The following is a 22,161-nucleotide window of genomic DNA, read 5'->3' as shown; positions in this document are numbered from 1 at the left end:
AATTTACAACCGTTGAACACTCGAACTTAGTCGCGGGTTTACGCCCGACCGTGACGGAGTTTCCCGAGTTTTCTTCACCTTTCTAACACCCGAATGGGGTGCAGTTTCCCGTCGAAAGTCTTCCCCGAAGTAGATCAACCACGTGTTGCGTTGCTCGTACCGTCTCTCCACTTCAGAATAATTTACAATCAGAGAAAAATTAAAATTTCATCTATAAGAAAATGCCGAATAACGGAATTTTATGATTATAATTGATGTATTTATTTCTGTAATCAATTGTTAATCATAATAATCATCACGAGCAATTCTAGTTTAGTTCTTACGGTTTGTTGTCAATGATTTCGTTTTTAAATTAAAAAGTTTTTAATTTCGATTACAAAATTTCTCGGTGTTAAATTAAAATATTCAGGTAAAACTTTTATATTGCAGATTTATAACATGATTTTTATGAAGTTATAATCTTTTAATAATTAATTGAAGGATAAATTCGTCGACGAAGACATTTTAATCTAAATATCTCGTAAGTACAAACATTACGCTAAAGGTCATAACTTTAATTGTTTATAGTTTAATCTTTAATAAATTAATAATGTACTGTAGCGTGAAGACGTATAGAATAATAGTAATTTTTTATACAGATACATTATCATTCAATTGTTTCGAAATTAATTATAACCGCCAAAATATAAAATTCAATTTTGTTTCCTTACGTTTATTTCGTGTATTATAGGTATTAAGCGAAAGAAAGAAAATCGTTAGTAGCTAAATACAGGTTAGACCAAAAATCAGTTAACCAGTTGGAAGTGTTAACACTTCCAACTGTATAAACAATACTAAATTTTACTTTATTACTTTTTTTAGTGTTTTAAAATGTCGGAAATCGTCGGATTTTCTAAAATGAAATCTGATAATGACATGGACTTATTATAGTAATTAATATTTATTCAGTACATTTCCATTAAACAATTTTTTTTTTGAAACTTAAACTTCTCGTATAAATTCAGCAAAATCACGAAACTATTTCTGGGTTTCGAGTGTTGGCTGAGTTACCATTCTTCGTAGTCGGGTAAAGTAATGGAGAGTAGACAGCACGAGTTTACACATCGACTTTTCGTCTGTCCTATATATTATTTATTTGTGTGTGAGGAACAAGATCGACACAACGCTTTAACGGGAGGGCGACTTTATTTCTTCCAGACGGGAACTCTTGACAAAACTATGGTGGGGAATTAGGGACTCTTTTTTTGGTCCCTAATTCGGTTACTCTATTGTCTGGCGGCGATAACCCGGGCTGAGAGGTAAGGTCATTTCAATAATTTCGGACTCGGGTGATGAAAGAAATCCAACTAAATCGTAAAGTCTAATATTGGGATGTGGTGGACGATGTCTCTTCCGTCACGATCACCTGCTTCAATCCTCCTGGAATCTGGCTCGTCGTTACCCAGGACCTGTGCTTGGCACGGATCAAAGATAAGTTGCTTTCGGCCTGATCCGCGCGCTCTTCGGCAGCTTCCAGTTCTCTTTGGAATCTACGCACGCGAGTCAAGTTCTGTTGCGACATTCCCTCCTAAAAGCGAAAGAAGTGGAAACGTTAGTGGACGATTTTCAGAAAGAAGCGTTATTATGGACTTTCTGGAAGCGCGCTTACCTGTTCTACCAGTTGTCGTTTGTACATTTTGCATTTCTCACTCAGTTTGTCGACGGAATCGTTCAGAACGGTGATGGCCTGGTGGTCCTCTTCTGCTTGGACGATGAGTTCTTTGATTCGGTATTCCTTCTTTCGTAATACTTTCTGGGTTTCAACATGGCGTCTCTTCTCCTCTTCCAACTCGATTTCGATATCTCGGATCTAAAAGTACGTTCTCGAATGAAATTTTACTGGATACCGAACGAAGAAAGAGAACAAAAGAAGAAGAAGAAAGTGGCGGCTTACCCTGCTTTCCAGTTTTGAAACTACTCTCTTTCCTCCTGCCAAAGCGTTAGCTTCGACCTCCTCAATTCGGACTGTCAAGTTGTGCACTTCCATTTCCAAGGATTTCTTGATCTGTTCGATCTTAACCAATCGTTCTTGTTCTTCGATAAGCACGTCTTTGGTACTCTTCAGTTCAATCTGGACTCTGTTGTAGCGCTCGTCTGAAATCTAGAAAACGAAAACGTAAATAGAAATGCAAATCTTATCCGGATATTGGTGAAAAATTGACGAATAAAAGGTATTTACTCTCAATTCCTTGTTGATCTCGTCGTAATCGGACTGCAAACTCATAAATTCGGCTTCGAGTTTGCTCTTAGCCGAGGTCAAATTAACGTTGATTGTAGTCAGTTCGTTGATGCGACTGGTGACCTCTTCTATTTGTTGTTCCACCATGCGTCTGGCACGAAGAGCCTGCGAAGGGGGACAACCATTAATAAAAAAAGTTTCCGAAATTTGAAAGACCGTAAATGCCAAAAATTCATTACCTGCTCCAAATTGACGCGAGTCTCTTCAAGTTCGGCCTGAAGAGCTTGGCAACGTCTCTGAGATACTCCCAATTGATCGACAGTTTGTTGCAACTGTCTGTGGATCTCGTCGTAGTGAGCTTGCAGTTCCTGAAATTTACGGACGAATCGAATAAAAAATCGAACCTTTCAGAACCTTTCGTGAATTGCACCGATGAAATCCTACCGTGATTTGCAGAGATTGCTTCTTAATGGTCTTTTGCAAGTCGATGTTCTGTTTGTTGGCCACGTCCAACGACATTTCTAGTTCGGTGATCTGTACTTGCATTTTCTTCTTGATGCGCGCAACCTCGGTCTTCACTTTAGCTTCGGCTTCGGCAACTCTCTGGCTCAGCTGCTCGATTTCGATTTGCATTTGCTTCCTGACATCGAATTCGAAGCATTAGATTCCCGTTTGGAAACTCGTTTAGTATAAAAAAAAGAATTAACATTAACCTCAACGATTCGATTTCTTCCTCCTTGGCGATGAGCCTCTTTTCGTATTCGTGACGAACTTGAGTCAGTTCGGCGGTCAGTCTCATTGCTTTGGCTTCCTCCTGTTTCCTCAATGCCTCAGCTTCTCTGTAGGCAGAGCTCAGTTCTTCTCGTTCGTTTTCTAATCTCTTAATCTCGACTTCCATCTCATGCATTCGTCTCTCGGCATCGCTCAACTTCATCCTGGTGTCGTTTAAGTCATCTGAAATTAAACGGGAATATCAATCGATGGATTCCCTTCTTTTGTTTCGTGTTTTATTTGTATAGGGCGATGCCTCCCTGGAGGACTTTAGGTGTCACCAACGTGAAGAAAACCCAACCATTGGCATGAACCCACGACTACTCGGCCACTGGAAGGCTTCGTGGATTTTTGGTGGAAACCATTTACAGTAAATTTTAAGTGGCAAGAATGGAAATTTTCACACGGGCAACGCGTGTTACCAAGTTTTCGACCTCGTGAGAGAGAATTTATTCGATCAACTCATTAATTACTCGTTAAGAGGGTTTGCATTCTTCGGTTTCAATTGTATTATTTCTTCTTTTTTTGTAGAATGTTACTGAATTGTAATTAATTATTTTTACAATTGCGCTGAAAGGCAGTTAAAATTATCGCAATGTTTTCCCCATCGGCAGATACAGCAGGTGCATCTCTGCCAAGATTTGGCAGTTAACGAGGTATTGTTCGCAGCAAGAAACCGAAACTCCGCAGAAGTGTGTTACGTAAGCATTTTCACTACAAACTTCCCTTTTTCATTGTTTAGCCTAAATATTTACTCTGCGGTAATGTCGTAATTTAAAAAAAAAACGAAAGTACTTTTTACTCGTTATTACGAATTCAAAACAGCGACCGAAAAACATTATTTTCTACGAATAAGTAATAATGTAAAATCGGGTTTTATCGATTAACGTAGCAATGATTAGAAATAGTTCTTAAGGAAACGATCGCTTACTTTAAAATTAGAAAATCTCACCCTCGATAGACTTTTGTTGTACGACTTCCGGTTGTTCTTGGCTCTCCTTTTCGTTTCCTTCTCGTGTTTCATCTCCGCTCTGACCAGCAGATGGAGATTCGTCTTGTTTTTCTTCTTCCTCCTGTTTCTCTTCTACTTTAGGCGCACTGCTCGACCAAAGACTCCACAACTGATTTACAGAAATTTCCTCCACCTTTTCTTTTACCACACTTTCCTCCGCCGTTTGTTTCGCGGTACTTTCTTCTACCGTCTGTTTTATTATCTTTTCCTCCACCGACTCTTTCACCACACTTTCCTTCACCGTCTCTATTACAATATTTTCCTCCCAGCTTTCTTTTGTAATGTTTTCGTCCACGATCGACTGTACACAGGTATTAGTTAGTTCCGTTTCTTCTAATACAGTTTCTGTTTCTGCGTTTAGTACTGATTCTACGCATTCTTCTGATTCTTCTAATACAGTTTCTGTACTTTGCAAAGGTTCTACGCACCCTTCTTCCTTTTCTTCTACACATTCTTCAGTTTCCGGTTTATCCAGATAAGATTCTTTTACAATTAAACTTTCGTTATATTCTCCTACGGGTATTTCTTCCGTGTTTTTCTCAATTTCACTTCTCTCCGTTACGTTTTCTCCGGTTAATTTGCCCTCTTCCTTTTCGGCTAAGATGGTTAACGAATCGGTTTCTACGTCACATTCGTCTCCCCCCTTTTCGATGCGCTCATTTTCACTTTTTTCCTCCGGACAGGTGATAGAGTCCTCACCTTTCTGTTCCTCGGAATTATCTTCTTGTACAGATTGACGCGCTGCGCCATCCTCTTTCGTCAATCCTTCGACCTCCTCTTCTCTAGATTCCAGGCGTTCCGGAAAAGGCGTAGTAGCGGGGGGCGTCTCGCATTCGGAAGGGAAAGGCTGAAGAAAGGTGAGAAAGGCCGGAGGCGTTTGGGGAGTGACGGGGCAATCTGACAATTCCTGGTCCGTGCAGCTTCCTAATCCCGACGACGCCCTGTCTTCCGCCGACGAGTGACTAGGAGGGACGGGTGACAGGCCATCGATTCCTTCCTTCAAGTTCCTATCGCTGAGACTCGGAGAAGGTCCCTGCTGCGGCGAAGGTTCTCTCTCTGTGACAACCATCGTTGCCGACGGAGACCGACCGCGTTTCCTCGGCCAGCACGGACGACCTCATTATAATGAAGCAGCCGCAGCCAATCAGGAAAGAGCACGCAACCCGGTCTCTCCCGGAAACGGTATTTTGGGCGGATTTCGGGTGCCTATTTTGAGATAGGCGAACGACCTTCCACCTCAGCCATTTCGCACCAATAATCTGCGCCTTAATGACGGCGGAGGCACCATAATTCCGATTTTTGCATCCGTTGACGTCATCGCGACTTTTCGGAGGAGCTTTATCTCTCCATCTTTCCCTTTATTCGGATATTTTTAGATGCCGCTAACTGCAGCATCTGCTTTCTTTTTAGTCACGGGACCTTTAGCGTTTTGTGTATTTTTTTTCTTGTTTTTTACGCAGGGGTGGGAAACAGCCAATAGTCGTGGGACGACCTTGGTAACAATTGCCCGTGTTTGTTCGAATACGAAAATGTTCTCGTTTATAAACGCCAACGTGAGATTCGAAATGCTGAAGCAGGGGAAAACCGATCTGAACGACCTTAAACCGGGTTTTGACATTGAGGGCTTATCGAAAAGTGACGGAATATATATAAAGACGCCAACGACTGAAAACCCGAGTGTGATTTGGCAGAATTCTAGAGGTAAGAATTCACCAGAAAAGATTATTACCGGTAAGCTTCTTGTTATCACGAGCCAAATGGTCTCTCTGTTCCTTTAATTTGTCGTACTCGTGCTGTAATTTCTGCAACTCGGCCGCACGGTTTCGGGCATCCCTCTGTGCCTGTTCCAGCAGAACGACCAGCTCCTCGACTCTCACCTTCAGGTCGTTGTTTATCTTCTCTACCTGGATGCATCGTTTCTCCAAGGTTTGAGCGTGAGTCGTAGCCTGCAGCAAATATAAAAAAAAAAAACAAAGGAAAATAGATCAGAGTGGAGAAAGATGAATTGATGTGACAGCAGACGTACTCTGTGCCCTCTTTAAAGAAAAGAAAAAAAAATTAAAACGTCTGATAATAAATTCGTCTGCAGCAAAGGGCGTTGACATCAATCACCAAAATACAAACTAGGTTTTGCTGGCAAGTATTCCCGTCTCGTCAGCACGGTGTGACGTATTTGGCTATATTTTATGGATTCATCCGGTTGGTTTCGTCCATCTGATAAGTTTGCCTTAAATTTAAATGAAATAAAAGTGGACCCAACACGAAATTTCAACTTTCGATTAAAAAATGTTCCAGACTTGGACTCGGTCACTTCGAAAGTAGCGGGAGTGGCGAATTTTTGGAACAATTTTATTTAAATTTAGAATGTCGGATATGTTTTGAGTGGATATTTGCAAAATCTGCCGAAGGGGTTGATGATGATGACTTTGTTGCCAAAAATACTGGAAATCGCGAGTTTAAAGTTTCAACTTCTTATTTTTGTTGGATGTTCACCTTGAAAGGGATTTAGAGGTCTCTCTTTGAAGATTACAAGGCCAAATTTGTTTACTCATATCTACGGTTACTTCCATCGAAATTCGTGTAAGTGATATTTAAATTAACACCGAATTGTTCAAATTACATTTATAACCTTAGGATTTACAATTTAAAGACTGATTTTTTTCATTTTTTCCATTGCTAATAAAAAGATAAAACATAACTTCTTTTTGTGATATTAATTTAATTTAATTTTACTTTTTATTATATATTTATCCTTAAATTAATTAATAATAACCTCTTTTATTTAGATCCGTGCAGCAGAATCGAGTGTCACCGAGTGGTCTAAACTGCGAGAATAAATGTACACTTCTTACTTGTAAGTAAAATATTTTTGATATTTTGCACAAAACTGAAATATTTATTATACATATTCCTAAATTCCAATGCCAAAATGGTGTATTTTATTTAAGAGTTTTTAATTTTGGCCCTTACCTCGTGACAGTACTAAGAGGACAATACATTTGGGGAATAGAAACAACAGTAGTATTGAAACAATACTTCATCCACTTTAAGCAATTATTCTAAAATATGACTCTAACGTAACCGAATTAACCATTATGCAAAGTAAGGCCCCCTAAGGCCCGAAAGTAAAAAGGCCCACTTTTTAAAAATCTTTAAAACTACTTTTCTGTTATCGTCATAAAATTATAAAGACGAGCGTGTTTGCGTGATGTCTCGTGTTTGTGCAAGACTTAAATACTTTAAGAACATATTATGTAGGGCCCACGAGTCTTCTGATTTTGGATTTTGAATATTGTTGTTTGATCGAAGAGGGGATCGAATTGGTTTCGATGATTTGCAACGTATGAAAAATCAGTAAAGTTTTTTTTAATCTAATTTACTTCAAAGGGAATTTTTAAATCCCTTTTAATTCGCTTCGGAGAAGTTTTACGAGACTAGCAAAACGACTTTTTTTTTCTTTCTTTTCTCTATAACATTCGCCCGACCTGCCAAAACTATTCGACCTGTCTTCTCCGAATGACTGGATAAACGCCAGACCTCACTTATCTTAGACGGTGCTATCGAGGATGGTTTGGGGAAATGGGATAAGTCCCCAATCGGGTTTGGATCGGGTCCTATATTCTACTTTCAAAATGGCCCGATCGAGTTTAATTGCATCCGGAAAAGATCACGCGCGCCACTCCAGATTATCTTGCCATCATTCTTGGCTCCGAAATTAATTAATGCTGCGCTGGACTTAAGTAGGACGCCCTGTGTTGCCCTAACTGATATTTTGGTATTACGGTTAAATATCTGTAGCATGTAACCGACATTTGGAAACTAAATATCCGATGACAAATTCTACTTAGCACAACAGAATTAACAGAAAATGACTTAAATGTTTACTTTAACGGATGGATGAAGCTTGACACTGACATTTATTTCGAGAGTTGCCCTCCCTGCTCCGCTGGCTCGGAACAAAAAAAATAACACCGCTTCTATAATTAGCCGAAGTTACACAAAATGCTTCGTAGCCTTGGCGCGAGGTGGCGCTAACTGTCGAGGCGCTTCTCGTAGACTACTGTCGCGCCATCTGTGGCTTAAAATTTAAACTAAATATACATAAAATTCGAGTTAAAATTTATGAAATCAGATTGTGTTTTGTTAAATTTCGTACCCCGTTTAAAATTAACTAAAAATAAATCGCAGATTGCAATATTACGATTTAGCAAGTGATGAGAAAAGTAACTTAGCGAAACACAATTTAATTTTATGAATTAGTTTAAAATTTAAATCATAGATGGCGCGACAGAGTGACCTGGACACTTAGCGCCACCTCGTGCCAAGACTAGAAAATATTTCTTGTTATTATTTTAGAAGTTTAAAAAAATAATAATACGGCGAATCGGAAACCGCCAGTAATTTTGGCCATTAGAATTTTCGAATAGCGTTTTACAATCGATTTTTATTTTTAAAAACAAATTTGTTTGTCAAATTATTGGAGACCGACTGGGGTGCGGGTGCGCAGAAGGAGAATGACTGTACGGCGCATCCGAAACAATTAAATTATTTCAATTACTGAACGGCAGATGGCGACACAGCATTAAAGCAGCGGAACTGAACATTATTTTTTCTAGCGATTTTTTTTTTATATTCGATCATTACTTCATATTTAATTGTTCTATATTGTATTTCGTATTTTCTATGGGTTATTTTCATAAATTATACTATACAAAGTTTATTATGTAAATTGTTTTTTTGGTTTACTGAAGTACAGCAAAATACAAATATATAAATTCAAATATTGTCATTTTAATTAAGGGGCGAATTTATTGATTTAAAATTTCTGTTAATGAATCTACATTTCCCTAATTAAAAAAAAAAATGAAACAACGAAACCGAGCACTCATTGGCTATTTTAAATTGTTAACATATTTTCAATGAGGTCTATTTTAACTTATATTTTCATTTATAAGGTTGAGGGCGATTTGCTCGCTTTTCTCGGTTTAGATTGATGGGCCCTTAAATCGGTTTTTGAATTAATATGTTAATAAATAAATAAAATTTTAAATGTATAACGGTCAATGTGAACTCGCAGCTTCTCCAAGAAGGTCTAGTGGAAAATATAATAATAAAATTAATTTTTTTCTGGTCTAGATCGCAAGTTTTACGTAGGACTTGATTTTTTTTTAATCCGGCACTATAAATTATATTTTTATTGATATTCAATTCATATGGTACAAACTATTGTTTCGTAGCAATTATTTAAGTATTGTTTTGTAGGAGGAAGTTACAGATTGAAAAAATATTGTGTTGCATCTGAACAACACTAAATTCTTAATTTATAAAATAATTTTTCGTTGAAGCAGTTTGAACTTTTAGACGAATTTGAAATTTTATTTGAATTTTTCAACAAAAACGTTAAAGAAAATATAAAGCATACTTTCGAAATACAGAGTAATTCAAAAGTGTCCATACTTGTGTAAGTGGCTCACATTGTTACTCGGGAGCTTGTCAATTACAAAACATATTCTGTGGTGCCATTTAACTAACTGCACACCTGCATGCATTCCCCCCCCCGCTTTTGGTAAATATGCATTAACACGTTTGATGTTATCGAATTGCACGTATCACGAATGTATTCCTTCAGATAGCCAGGTTTCGTATGGAGACTTTTGACTCGCTCTGTAGTATATGTATATATATGATTTTGAAAATCGTTAAAAATTAACGTTTTACAACACTTTACCTTTTCTAAATCCATGATAAGAACTTCCACTTCGCTCTGGAGGCGAGATTTCTGCTTCTCTAAGTTGCTGCATTTGTTGAGGAGGGATTCTAACTGTTCTTCGTATTCTGTGAACCTCTGGGTCATCTTTCGTCTGCAATGAATTATTCAATTGCAGTCACCTTCATTTGTGTAATTTCGGGAATATAAGACACCGTCTTACCTGAGTTCTTCTACTTCGTCTGCGTGTGCCATGCATTCTGTTTCGTACTTAGATTTCCAAGTCGAAGCATCACCAGTGACTTTGCTTAGCTGACGTTCTGTATCGAGCCTGATTTCAGATTCTTCTTCTAACTGCACCTTGATGGATTCCAGTTCCATTTCGAGTGTGTGCACCTGTTGTTCCACGCTAACTCTTCTCTATATAATACATAAATATTGTAAGATTAAGATAAATGATGTTACGTAATTGTTTTACTCGATTAAAATATACGCACTCGTTCTTCATCTTCTAATCTTCGTCGTGATTCCTCCAGTTGGCTAGCCAGTTGACCCTTCAGATGATTGACGTTCTCTAACGATATTTTGTATTCCTGAACCTCCTTGGATAATTCGATATTTTCGGAGCTGAAGCGAGCTCTCTGAGCAGTCACTTCAGTTACAGTGCGACTCAATTCTTCAATTCTCACATTCAATTCGTGGATTGTTATTTCCAACTTTTCTACCGTCTTGTGAGCAGTCAACTAGAAAAACGGGAATTTTATTTGTTTTATAATTAAAATCGCCAGGGAAATTATGTAAAATCTTTTAAATTCTGTAATTATTTAATTGTTTTATTTTGTTTGAGTATATTATGAATTGCCTGCATATTTCATAAAAATATTACAGTACTTTCCTGGCTGTTAAAGTTTGAAATATGGCAGGAGTATTTCTATATAAGTGGCATTGATCTATTATATTTTGGAGATAGAGGGTGTAGGAGTCATATCTCGAGTGTAGTCGGACTTAAAAATTTTACATGGTATTTAATTTTTTTAAATTCGCCCCTATCCTGAAAAAGGTCTTTTGCATTTTATAATAATAATATAAAATTGTTTTTTAATCAAATAAATTCATAACAGATGGCACCAGACGTAATTTTAATTTCGAGTCATAGTCTTAGTGTGTCCCCCTAAAAATAATCCATCCAACTTCAATATTCTTTTCTGTAAAATAGAGAAATTTCTCACAAATCAACAAAATTATTCCTTTTAAGCTTTTATTATTATTATTTAAATTTTTTCTCGTAGTGTAATTGAAAACAATCGGATTTCCTTCTTGTTCCCCTTATCCTCTTGCTCGAGTGCCAGAAAAATCGTACAAGAGGATATTTTATGGGATTTTATAGTATATTTTATGGAATGTAAAATTGAAAATTAGATTATTTTGAAACCAAAGGTTCTTCAGTGTTTCGACTGAATTAAATACGGCATACCGATATTCCAGCACAGGTGCTGGCATGCCAAATAAACTCAAACTGGAGTACTTTTTAATTACTACAAATATTTTTAAAGCTAATTTCTTCATTAGCTCTTGTTTAGCATCGTCGTCGACTCCTCTACGCGTCAGTCGAGTAAGTCGAGTTTTGTTGTCGTGAATCAAAGTCAGACCTCGATTCATCGTCAAATTTGAAATATATTAATTGCATACATTCATTCGAAGTGATTTTCTTGGTGTGTACTAGCAAGTCTAATGACAACAATCGTCGTTTGTATGTTTCATTTGCTCCTTACCTTCTCTTTGTGAGCACTTTCCACTTGAGCCAACAATTCGAATAACTCTGCTTGGATTTTTTGTTTCTCCTTCTCTACCCTAGATAATAAAGATAATATATATATCAATACTTCTACAAGTTACTATTATTATTTAAAAGTAATAATCAATCTCATTTGACTGATCTTTAGTGAAAATTTCTACTTAAAATTGACAGAACATTTCAACACTGTTTAATTTTTTTTCACTCCCTTTACTTTGTAACAAAAGAATTTTTAATCATATAAAAAATATTGTATACACTCGAACAAAGGATATTTTTAACCTCTAAATAATAAATATTTTAATTAATTAACACCTAAATATGCTAAGCTGTGTCTCTTTAGCTTAGTATGTGTCCTTGAATCAATGTCCCTGTATTTGGCTCAGTATTTATGGTCACAATCGGAACGAATGCTTCTATATATATATCGCTTACTATATTTTTCTCATCAGCAAATACAGTGTTCAATAAATAAATTTTGATTTAAAACCCAAATAAAATTGAACACTTCAACAGAAATCTGAAATGAAATCTCTATCCAAATTAGTGTTGTGAATTTATATTAACAATAATGAATCTATATACTAACTTGGTTATACAATTTCCTTCTAATTAGTAGAATTAAATGCATAATATTAAGCAATTTAATGTAATTAAGTTTAAAATTTAATTATTTCATGTCGTTGTTGCCGTTAATTGTGGCGATGATGATAAAATATAGGCTATAAATTTAAATTTCAAAAATTCGGAGCCATTTTATGTACCGTTTAAGGCTTTCCGGGGCAATTTCTTTACAGGAATTACCTAGAATAGAATGATTAGGTAATGAGTAGCTATATGAGACTCCTATTGTTTATAGGCATCACTAATTTCCATTTATGACATTGTATTTTATTGTATTACTGATAGAACAATTTTTCGCTAAATTATTACATAACTTTTCCCAATAACTCTTTAGAATCATACACTGATAGAGGCGCATACTCTTCATAAATGTTTAATTTATGGAAAAGTATAGAAATTGACATTCATGTAATACTGTGTTCGTTTTTCGAATGTTTTAAACAAATTATTTATTATTTAGAATCCAATTTTTACTTACCAGGCTGTTACACATAACAGAGGGAAAGTATTTGCATTTAAGACACCTCGAAACGTGGAGAAATGCAAAAAAAAATCGGGGTAATTTCGGTATGTATGGATGTTAGTGTGTGTGGGTCACGATTTTGTTTATTCAATGCGAAGCTTAATAACTCCCGTGTTTTTTTATCGAAAATTTTTGAAATTTTGTAAGGAGGTTCGTATATTAGAGAGGGATTGACACTTAAATTTTCTTGGTTAAAGGTCGAGGGAGTGAGGAGATACAGGGGGTCTAAAACTCGTCTCTACCCACAAAATTAGACTTTTTGCTATTTTATAATAATTAATAATATAAAAAGTTTTTAAATATAATCTGGTAACAGATGGCGCCACTCGCAATTTAACTCTTGCCGGGGAAAACTACGCAGCTTGTTGCCGAAATTTGTTTTAGTGCTGTAAATAGGATCTGGACACTTACTACATAGAAAGATTGTAAAACGTTATCTTAGACATCATTAATAAATGAAGGAATGTTTATACATTATGGCATATTCCTCCAATTAGGTATTTTCCTAGGTAACTAATTATCAAATTTAGTTAAATACAATTAAGTGTGTAATGCTAAGTAAGGTTAACCGCTCTTACCAGATTACAATTGGAATAGTTTAGAAATTTCCTCAGGTGGAACTAACATGTTTCTCTCGTGTTCTTTGAAAGAGAGGAATATAAATAGCAATTTCGATTTACATTTTTTGTGTTTTATTATTATTATCCGATGCCGAAACACTTACAAAATGACCTCATACATATGGAACATCATTTACAGAAGACCTTTCCGGTTTACGTAATTTTCCCGATTTGTAATTTGAAAATATCGGTGTAAATAGTCGAAAATATTTAAATTACTTTAACATTTATAAATGGATCCACAAGAAATCACGTTTATTTCTCTCTCTCTCTTTTTTAAAGCTTAAAACACCGATAAATGTATAGTTAGTGAGGCCATTAACAATTTCCTTCGGCGATTCGAATCTAATTAATTACGTACTTAGCCTTTGCCTTGTTAGCCATGTCGACTTGATCTTGCATCTCGGAGATTGCCTCCTGATGTTTCTTTCTGAGGTGATGGGCAGTTTCCTCGCTTTCCAAGTGAACATCCTCCAACAGTTTGCGTAATTTGGCCAGTTCGGCATCTCTTCGTTTGTTGAGCTCGACCTGTTCGTTTACAGAAAATATTTTGATTGGTGCTTTCGTCTTTTACGAATAATTCAAGTAAATAAAGTGGAAGCTTACGTTGGTTTCGGAACTTCCTTCGGCTTCTTCTAATCGGTCGCTGACTGAAAAGAGCTGAACTGTTAATTCAGATTTCTCCCTTTCAATCTGTAAAATAAAAAATTAATTCGAGTTAATTTAAAGAATTTTTTATACGTATATATAATTTTATTTTATTTTCGTTTAGAAACAATGCTCCTTTGATACACACTGCCTTTTGTTTGTATGTGTTTATAAAAAGATAATGCTCTATTCAGTCGACTTAGATGAGACTTTGATATAAAAAAGATCAAACTTGGAAGCAACATCCAAGATAAACTAAAGCTTAAAATACGACTCACATGAAAAATTTTGATTTAAAAAAAAAATCCAATTTTTTAAGCTCAAATTCTACATTTTATTTCAGGAAAAATTAACATCGCACGACTCGGCCTGATAAATTTAAATTCCGGCCATGAAACTTGGAAGAATGTCCAAAAATTTTCGGTATAAAATATTAAATATAAACTTCTGTAGACACACTCGACGATTACTTAATGCTAATATTTAATTATTTAATATTAAGTTTAGCATCGGTAGATGGCAGAGCCTAGGAATGGTTCCAGATAATTGTAGAGTTCAATTTTAGAAGTAATCAGAAAAGCCGGGTTCTATTAGTAGCTGCACTTATCCCTCCAAATTTAGTCGGTCGTATCGGAACATTGTTCTAACAGTGAAAAATTGTTTTGGGTCGAAAATAGAAAAAGCATTAAACGATCCTTTTACCTTTTGTCTCAGCTCTCGCTCGAATTCTAGATCTTCCTGCAACAGCCTGATCTTATCCTGAAAACAGAAAGGGTTTCGTTATTTTCGTTCCGGCCGTAGAAGATTTATTATTATTATTATTATATTATTTTTCGCGGCTTCAAACACGAGAAACGTGGGGGAAGAGGTACAGTGTTTATTAAGGGGGTCGGAACGTGGCGGGCCGTTAATTGTAGAGATCAATGTAGTTCATTTGTTAAAGCTTCTGGCAAAAGAGAGTTGGAAGCGGTACAAGAAATTGTCGAGGAAGTAGGTCAAGTGTCTGATTTGGAATGCAATTTTTATATTCCGCGCAGCAGTGTTGCTATAAATGTCGCAACCGCATTGTCTTCGAATGGGATTGTAGTAGGCCTATAGCCACTGTCACCTCTGGTGTCGTGTGGCAATTCCATTTATGTCTCGTCTCATTAGCTCCCTCCGTTAATTCACCCGAGTTTTCCCTACCGAAACGGCGGTAAATCGGGGTATAAACTTCGAATTTACCGAAATTATCGTGTATAACGTCGCAGTTACGCAACAAAAAAAAAAAATGGACACGTGAGAAAATCATTATTCGGCTCGGGTAACCCAGTTTTTTCCACCCGTTTGACACCCGAAAAACACCAAAATAAGTGAAATTTTAGACAAAATTTTCTAACAGACATTATCAGTCTGGCGATAAAACTTAAGGTCAGACACTTCTCGGGTATTGTTTTACCATCCTATTGTATCCTTTTCCGTTCTAGTGGATGCATTCCAACTCAAACATGTCACTCGACTTCCGACTCGCATGACGAAGCAGAAGAAAATGGGTGACGTCAGTTTACTTATTCTTCGACAATGGGGTAAAATTTTTGCGGACATTTTTACACCGGGCGCAAGGTCGGAAAACATGAAATTAAAAAAAGGAAAGGGGGGAGCAAAAGCGAGATCGGGATGACATATCCGGAATTAAAGCGATACGGGCGCAGGCGCAATGGGCGAGGAATGCCAGTCTAAGTTTGGATGCCCTTTAGCTATTGATAGCGCTAAAGAGGCTGGAAGATTTACTCTGCCTCATTCACTCAACTCCTGCCAGCGCAGGAAACAGCGAACACAATTAACAGTTTGTAGGAATATTATAAATCGTCTAATTATAAAACGAGAGAGTCACTTGGTTTCGTAAACCGTTCGGCTACGTCTACGTTACGGCACAAGGGGTGCAGTCACCAAAACTTGGCCCCGAGCACCCGTTTCGTTTCCAAAAGAATCCGCGATGGCGTTTACTAATTTTCACTTTTTGCGAATGTCTCGCGCTAGTTAATCTTCGTTCATTTTCGAATACTCCGTTAATGAAACCGAACGAAACTAAATTTATTTCAAAATTGGCTCCGTCAAATTCGTAAAAAGACGAAAGACGAAAAGTGGTAGGCGATCTTCACGTTTCGTCCATTCTTCTCCCGTTACTCTCGTTTCGGATTCGACAAGTTCATTGCTCCTTGGCACGTGGCCACCCTTCCTTTTCCCCTAAAATAGGGCATTCTCGTCTTTGATCCGTTCGACTTTGATCGATTTTTATAGGTCGTTGCTGAAGTACCTTACGAATGCTCTCGACCGTTACGAGTCCTAACGGGAAGCTCGTACCCAAGGGGTCGAGCCGGCTCTCGATAGCCGGAATTAATTGGCGTAAAAAAGACGGATTTATAAGTAAATTAAGGCGAAAAATTCTTACCTCGAGACGAGTTAAGGCTCCGAGATCCGTGCCGTATTCGACAGACACGTCTCCCGAGGTTCCCGAGGAACGATATACATATTTGGTGGTGGTCTTGACTGACGAAGACATCTTGGATTCGAAAGTTGCGGGATGTTCACACAGCGATTCACTGCCACACTCCACAAGTCTTGTTTCGACTTAATGCCTTAAATTCGGTCCCCACGTGCTATTTCTTCTCCCCCCGTTGGTAGCGAAGTTGGACAAGCTCAGGTTACTGGCTGCCAAAGCGGTGCTGCCTTTTATAGAGAGTGTGGCTTGTCATTCTGTTGTCTGAGGCATTGTACGTGCAGTCGGTGGGATGTGGCCAAGACGGGGTTGGTGAATAATAAAAACGTCACTCCTCGTGTCTGGTATCATCCGTACCCCCCCTCGGCTCGATCCATTCGAGTGTCCGACGTCGTAATAGTTGTCATAAACATCCAGAAAATAGAATATTTTTCTCATTTTTCTAGGATTGTGTACGCCCGGGTTAATTTTATCTCGGTGATACCGCATCAAGACAATGACTGGAGTGACAAAAGGATGATGTCACCGTTTACAAATGGTCCAAGTTTCACATCACCTAAGCTCTTGCCACACAGATTGTATCTTTGTCATCGAACCTTTCCGTCTAACCCACGCATTAAACTTTTGATGGCAGTGATGGATGGTGGTGACGATTTAATTCATCTTGTCAATAGGTTAGTCAGGTAACCGTCCATAGAACCGTGAATAAGACAGAGATTTCGAAATTGAAAGTGAATACACTCTGATGTATTGCGATTGAACTAACTCACAAATCACTTTCTTTTTCGGGAAGGTTTTGGATGGATGACGCATCTTCCGATTACGAAACACATTACGGTGGAAACACCGAACAAATTTAATCCCGATAGTTTTATTCAATTACTAATTAGTTAGAATTAATCCCGTTTGAAAGTCGATACGCTACGAAATTGGATCCTCTTCCACTTTTATGGAATTAGATTTCCGTAGATGGATGTAAAAGATACATTCTGCTAGGGGTTTTAAGGCTAGGCATGTTTGATAGGGGGGTTGTCGAACGAATATGTCTTGTTTTAGAGGTCCACCCTCTAAAACAACATTAAAACGCATTACTATCGGGTTAAGCATGTCCTCAAAGTTTCAGAAGTGGACGAGATTTGAGTTGCATGATTTCGAGACATACAAAACCCATTAAATTCTTTCAAAGTCTCGAAGCTGGCTAATCTCAAGTCGTGGCTTAATAAGTCGATCCACAGATTTTGGAAGTCTTCCAAAGGAGAAATAATGCAGGAAGAAGGTTTAGTAATGGAAAAGCACAAGAAACAACTACAGAAGACCTTTATCCAAAGTTATCTACTGTAAAGAGAAGGACGTCTACTCCCCAGCCATCTGTAGCACGGTGCTTAGAAGGATTCACGAGTTTGATCTCTATGCTATACCACACTATAATTTCAATTCCTCTCGTTCCTGAGTGTAAAAGAGAGAGAGACTCGGTGCTTGCAACATGTCGGCTAGACTCGCGAGCAATAAAGGTCCGTTCTGTTTACAGACGAGTCCACATTTTCGCTACAGAGTGAGTCCGAGCGATTTCTTATTCGGATATCACATCCACGTAATCATCCCTCAAATATTGTTGAATATGATGTAGTGTCGTGATGACAATTGTTCGGACGGGCGCACAGATCTTTGTGCTCGAAACAAGTTTTACGAAAGAGATCTTAGGCCCGTTCACTAGTGAGATTAGTGAGAGTTTCATCCTACAGGATAATAACGCCCGTTCATAAAGCCGGAATTGTCGAGCAGTATCTTGTAGAGCCTTGTGAATTGACCGGCTCGTTTCCGACCTCGACCTGTTTAATACGGACGGGACGTTCTAGGGAGGCGCGTTTCCGATTTTAATCCTCCTCGAATCACGCCAGAGTTCAGAAGTGCGTTAGTAGAAATAGGGCTCCGAAAAACCTGATTTTTCACACGAAACGTCAACGCGAGACACTTATTAACTTATTATTCATGCCATTATAGAAACGCGAATTTAAATAATTATACTCAGCTTTTGTTTGAATATTATTTAAAAATCACGGAATGACGTAGTAAATATTACAAATCCGATTCTGCGAAACATTTACAGATTGTGATTTAGACTCGAATACCCGAGTATTAAACAATTGTTACGAATCGTATTAATGTAGAGACGAAACTATCAACGAGGTACGTCATTTCAGTGATAACTTGTACATAGATGCTCATATATAAAGAAAAACAGTACTGATCGCCATTTTTTTTAAAGTCAGAACAGTGAAAGCGAAGAGAATCTGTTTGTTACGGAACATTTCGTGGTGTAGCGTGAATACTTAGAAAACGAGCCAAAAGTCACTTATCGGTAGTGGCAAAAATTTCAAATATTTAAAAATAAAATTAGTTGCGAAAAATTACCACCTTGAGGATTTTTTACGAGTTTGAGGTCTTTCCACTTGTTCAATTGTAAATTATTATTTATTCCCGTAGAAACATTAATAAATCCAGGGTTAGTGTTACCTATGGTTCAAGATGGCGGCTCGTCTGATTACAGCAAGGAAACAGTGGGGACGCACATTCTAACCTAACCTATTCTAATAATTTTGTTGGTAATAATTATGGTAAATTTATTAGAATAGGTTAGGTTAGAATGTGCGTCCCCACTGTTTCCCTTCTTCTATTTTCTGGAATCAGAGACGAGCCGCCATCTTGGAACCATAGGTAACATTAACCAAATCCAGATATTCAGACGAGTCAAAATGTAACTTATTCTCAAAAATAAACGATTTATCCTCGGATAATAAATACAAAAAAAGAAGAAAATTCCGTGTGTTTGGGTTTTATCTGTGTGGTTTGTGTGTATGGGTAGGCGTTTATTTCTGCGTGTGTAAGCTTTTGTTATTACTTAAATTTCATATTCTGGTGTAATCGAAAATCGTCGGGTTTCCTAATGGTTTCCTTAACCTCCTATTCGAGTGCCGAGAAAGTCTGGAAAGAACCCTTGCCAGTTTTTTCTTTTAAAAAATAAGTATGTTTTGGGTTAACAAACACACAAAATTCAATCTAAATTTTCATTTTAAAATTGTTCCGTGTTGACCTAATTATTTATTTATTTACGTTTAGTGTTTACGTATAAACATAAGCCTAAATGAATCATTCGAATCCTTCAGCTTCTTAAATAGAACTGAGTAATACTTGCCTGTTTCCTTCAATTTGGAAGGCGCCATCTTGATTCCGTATCCGTTCAAAATGGCGCCTTACTATCTTTTACACACGGAGACACGCGTGAATTGACTTATAAAAATTTTAAATTCGATAATAGAATAAATTTTTTTTTTTAGATTTACATTTTAATACAGAGTTTACACATCAGACACCAGCTTGGTCACTGCTTTTCTTAACAAATTGCCTGCGAAACTGACTTCTCTGCCATTCCTTCTGTCTATCCGGGTAAGCCCCAAGTCTTTATTTCGTGTAACTTTAACTATTTTTTTTAGAATTAAAAATAAAAAGAAATTGAGGAAAAGTAACGAATTATGTAGCATAAAAAGTTGCAATAAATACATTTAAAAATAAATGGCGAATAATGATAATAATTGTGTCGGTGTTCGAGAGATGGCGCTCCATTCCTGTGATTTTATTCACAGCCATTTATCTAGAAATATTCGGCTCTTGTTCGGATTTTTTTAATGTTTTAGACGATTCAAAATTTTTCTATACGTTATTTTATTATATATAATAGACATTTATAAATTTCCTTTCAACAATTTCTAGAGATAACTTATTTAGCGGGCCAAAATGTAAATAAATTTGACACGATGATATTTCGGGAGGGCGAAGACATTTCCGTGGAAAAGCTGGTACGGAAACTCGCCACGACGGCACTTTTGGCGCTGCAAGTCAGGCCGTCTTTCTAGATTTAATCCGGTTTTCAGTGCTAGATTTTTACTTTCCCGACTATTATATATATCAGAGGAAAAGTATGGCGATCGGTCAAAAAAGAACCCCCAAGATTTTCACATTTTTGGACACAGGACATCTTGAAACGTCGAGAAAAGTTAAAATATTCGGGTTTTCCCCCCATGTATGTATGGATGTTAGTGTTTGTTTGTGTGTGGGAGGGAGGCACGATTTTTTTGTTTACCCTCTTCGAAGCTTAATAACTCCTGCGCTTTTTGTCGAAAATTTCTGAAATTTTTCAGGGAGGTTTGTTTTTTAGGGAGATCGATGCCATTAAATTTTGGTGATTAAAGGTCGAAGGGATAGGAGATAATGGGGTCGTGTGTATCTCCAGTAGGACCGAACTTAATGACGATTTTACTGGTTGTTAGCGTTTACAATTTTTTATAAAACCCATCCCTGCCCTCAAAATTAAGCTTTTTGTCATTTTATAATAGTTAAAAATAATATTTTATTTTAAAAAACTTAAATAGATGGCGTCACCAAACGTTGCCGGGAAAGTTAAGCAACTCGTTTGTGCATTTTTTAAATGTGATTACTTACTTTTCTTCTTTTACTTGAAAGGCTACGAGTATACTAAAAAAAGTCGTAAACAAGTTAATCTTTTTTTCTGTAATATTGTAAATACAATATTTATATTTAGTCAATTTGAAAATTTGATTTATCTAACTAATTTTACAAATCAATTTTTAAAAAATATTTATAGAATATGAAGCGAAGGAAAGAAATTCACAGTTTTATTCTTTCGATCGAACTGTAGTCACCGGGATTTCGAGAAAACAACGGTCAGGTGAGTGCCTCGTCCAATTAAATTTCACATTTCATTCTTAAAATCTAACGTGACATTTTATTGGCCGTAGATCGAACTCGAGAAGAACGAGACGGGCTTCGACGAATTTCTCTTAAATGCCTTCGTCATAGTTTTAATGCAGAAAAATAATCGATTCAGATTTTTTTAAAAATGTTCTCGGGAGAGGGGGAAATGCTCACACCAGGGAAACGCGAAATCCGAATCCTTTTTTTCACTTTTTTCCACATCTTTACTTTCACCATTGGATGTGGCCAATAGATACTAAGATTAGTTGGCAAATTAACTGATGGTTCGGCCCCTCCACCACCAACGCCATTCCGATCGGTTCATAAAAATAATCCGAGAAAATAAAAATTTTCCACGCCAGGAACATCTTAATCAGGTCTGACACCCAATAGGGTCGATTGGGGGTTTCGCTGGCGTCGCGTGGTCACGTCGTTCCGTCGTTATAACATAGTCGATAGATATACTGGTCCTTGGGCACCAATAGCTCTAGTGCTACGGAAGTGGCGTAATAAATATTTCTGCCACTTCGAGCGCTGCGATTGCTTCGCGGCGTAAGTTTGGCTCGAGCGTAGGGGAGTAAACATTCGAAATTATTTTAATATATGAAATTTTCTCGTTTTTAACTCAGATATTGTTTTTGTCTTTTTTTAAAGGACCGCTTATATATACTGTTTTAATTCAGTTTTCAACGTTATTCTTAAATGTCGTTAATATTTATATTTCTATTACAGGGGATTAAAAGTCAGTAGATTTAGTTCTTGGGTTTCAAATATAGGCTGTTAAAGGAAAAAGAGGAAATTCCAACTATTTAGGCAACATATTCAACATATTTACAGGCGCATAATAACTTAGAGGTAATTAGAGGATGACGAGTTAGAGGTTGACAAATAAAATAGGTAAACGTAGGATGGCGAGAGTTCAGACAGTATTATTAGATAATGACAGTGGTAGTGATTAGTGATGACGTGGAGGCTAAAAGAAAGACACGTCAGT

The 22,161-nt window shown here is 37.1% G+C and overlaps 1 protein-coding gene and 1 long non-coding RNA gene across 4 annotated transcripts; one reads left to right on the top strand and one right to left on the bottom strand.

Annotated features, from left to right (window-relative positions):
* Nucleotides 1–921: 921 nt before the first annotated feature.
* On the bottom strand, nucleotides 922–16,611 carry LOC136970055 (paramyosin-like). 3 transcript variants are annotated; one of them, XM_067264423.1, is made up of 16 exons: nucleotides 16,350–16,611; nucleotides 14,621–14,677; nucleotides 13,877–13,963; nucleotides 13,632–13,798; nucleotides 11,481–11,559; nucleotides 10,206–10,451; nucleotides 9,932–10,128; nucleotides 9,730–9,862; nucleotides 5,731–5,947; nucleotides 2,932–3,172; nucleotides 2,663–2,858; nucleotides 2,458–2,586; nucleotides 2,219–2,383; nucleotides 1,934–2,140; nucleotides 1,649–1,849; nucleotides 922–1,567 (listed from the first exon to the last, which is right to left on the bottom strand). In XM_067264423.1, exons 1-16 carry the CDS (start codon nucleotides 16,458–16,460, stop codon nucleotides 1,361–1,363), a joined length of 2,640 nt encoding a protein of 879 aa, XP_067120524.1. In that variant the 5' UTR covers nucleotides 16,461–16,611; the 3' UTR covers nucleotides 922–1,360. The 3 variants fall into 3 exon arrangements, with proteins under 3 accessions (XP_067120524.1, XP_067120526.1, XP_067120525.1); XM_067264425.1 differs by lacking the exons at nucleotides 5,731–5,947; nucleotides 9,730–9,862; nucleotides 9,932–10,128; ... (4 more) ...; nucleotides 14,621–14,677; nucleotides 16,350–16,611 and adding exons at nucleotides 3,942–4,352; nucleotides 4,410–5,107; XM_067264424.1 differs by lacking the exons at nucleotides 5,731–5,947; nucleotides 9,730–9,862; nucleotides 9,932–10,128; ... (4 more) ...; nucleotides 14,621–14,677; nucleotides 16,350–16,611 and adding an exon at nucleotides 3,942–5,107.
* LOC136970056 (uncharacterized) lies at nucleotides 5,943–21,532 on the top strand. Its single transcript, XR_010879934.1, has 4 exons — nucleotides 5,943–6,581; nucleotides 6,788–6,855; nucleotides 21,058–21,141; nucleotides 21,212–21,532. It is a non-coding gene; the product is annotated as an uncharacterized lncRNA (long non-coding RNA).
* Nucleotides 21,533–22,161: the final 629 nt, after the last annotated feature.

The sequence above is a fragment of the Centruroides vittatus genome, unplaced genomic scaffold, assembly GCF_030686945.1.
Source record: "Centruroides vittatus isolate TY-2023 unplaced genomic scaffold, ASM3068694v2 contig_1891, whole genome shotgun sequence".
Taxonomy (NCBI): Eukaryota; Metazoa; Arthropoda; class Arachnida; order Scorpiones; family Buthidae; genus Centruroides; species Centruroides vittatus.
This window is presented reverse-complemented; position numbering and strand designations above follow the sequence as displayed.

Coding starts and splice junctions, on each gene's coding strand:
- LOC136970055 (XM_067264423.1), bottom strand. CDS start 16,460: ATGTCTTCGTCAGTCAAGACCACCACCAAATATGTATATCGTTCCTCG. Junction 10,452..11,480: donor AAAGTGCTCACAAAGAGAAG/GTAAGGAGCAAA, acceptor CCGTTTTTCTAG/TTGACTGCTCACAAGACGGT. Junction 1,850..1,933: donor TTTCAAAACTGGAAAGCAGG/GTAAGCCGCCAC, acceptor ACGTACTTTTAG/ATCCGAGATATCGAAATCGA.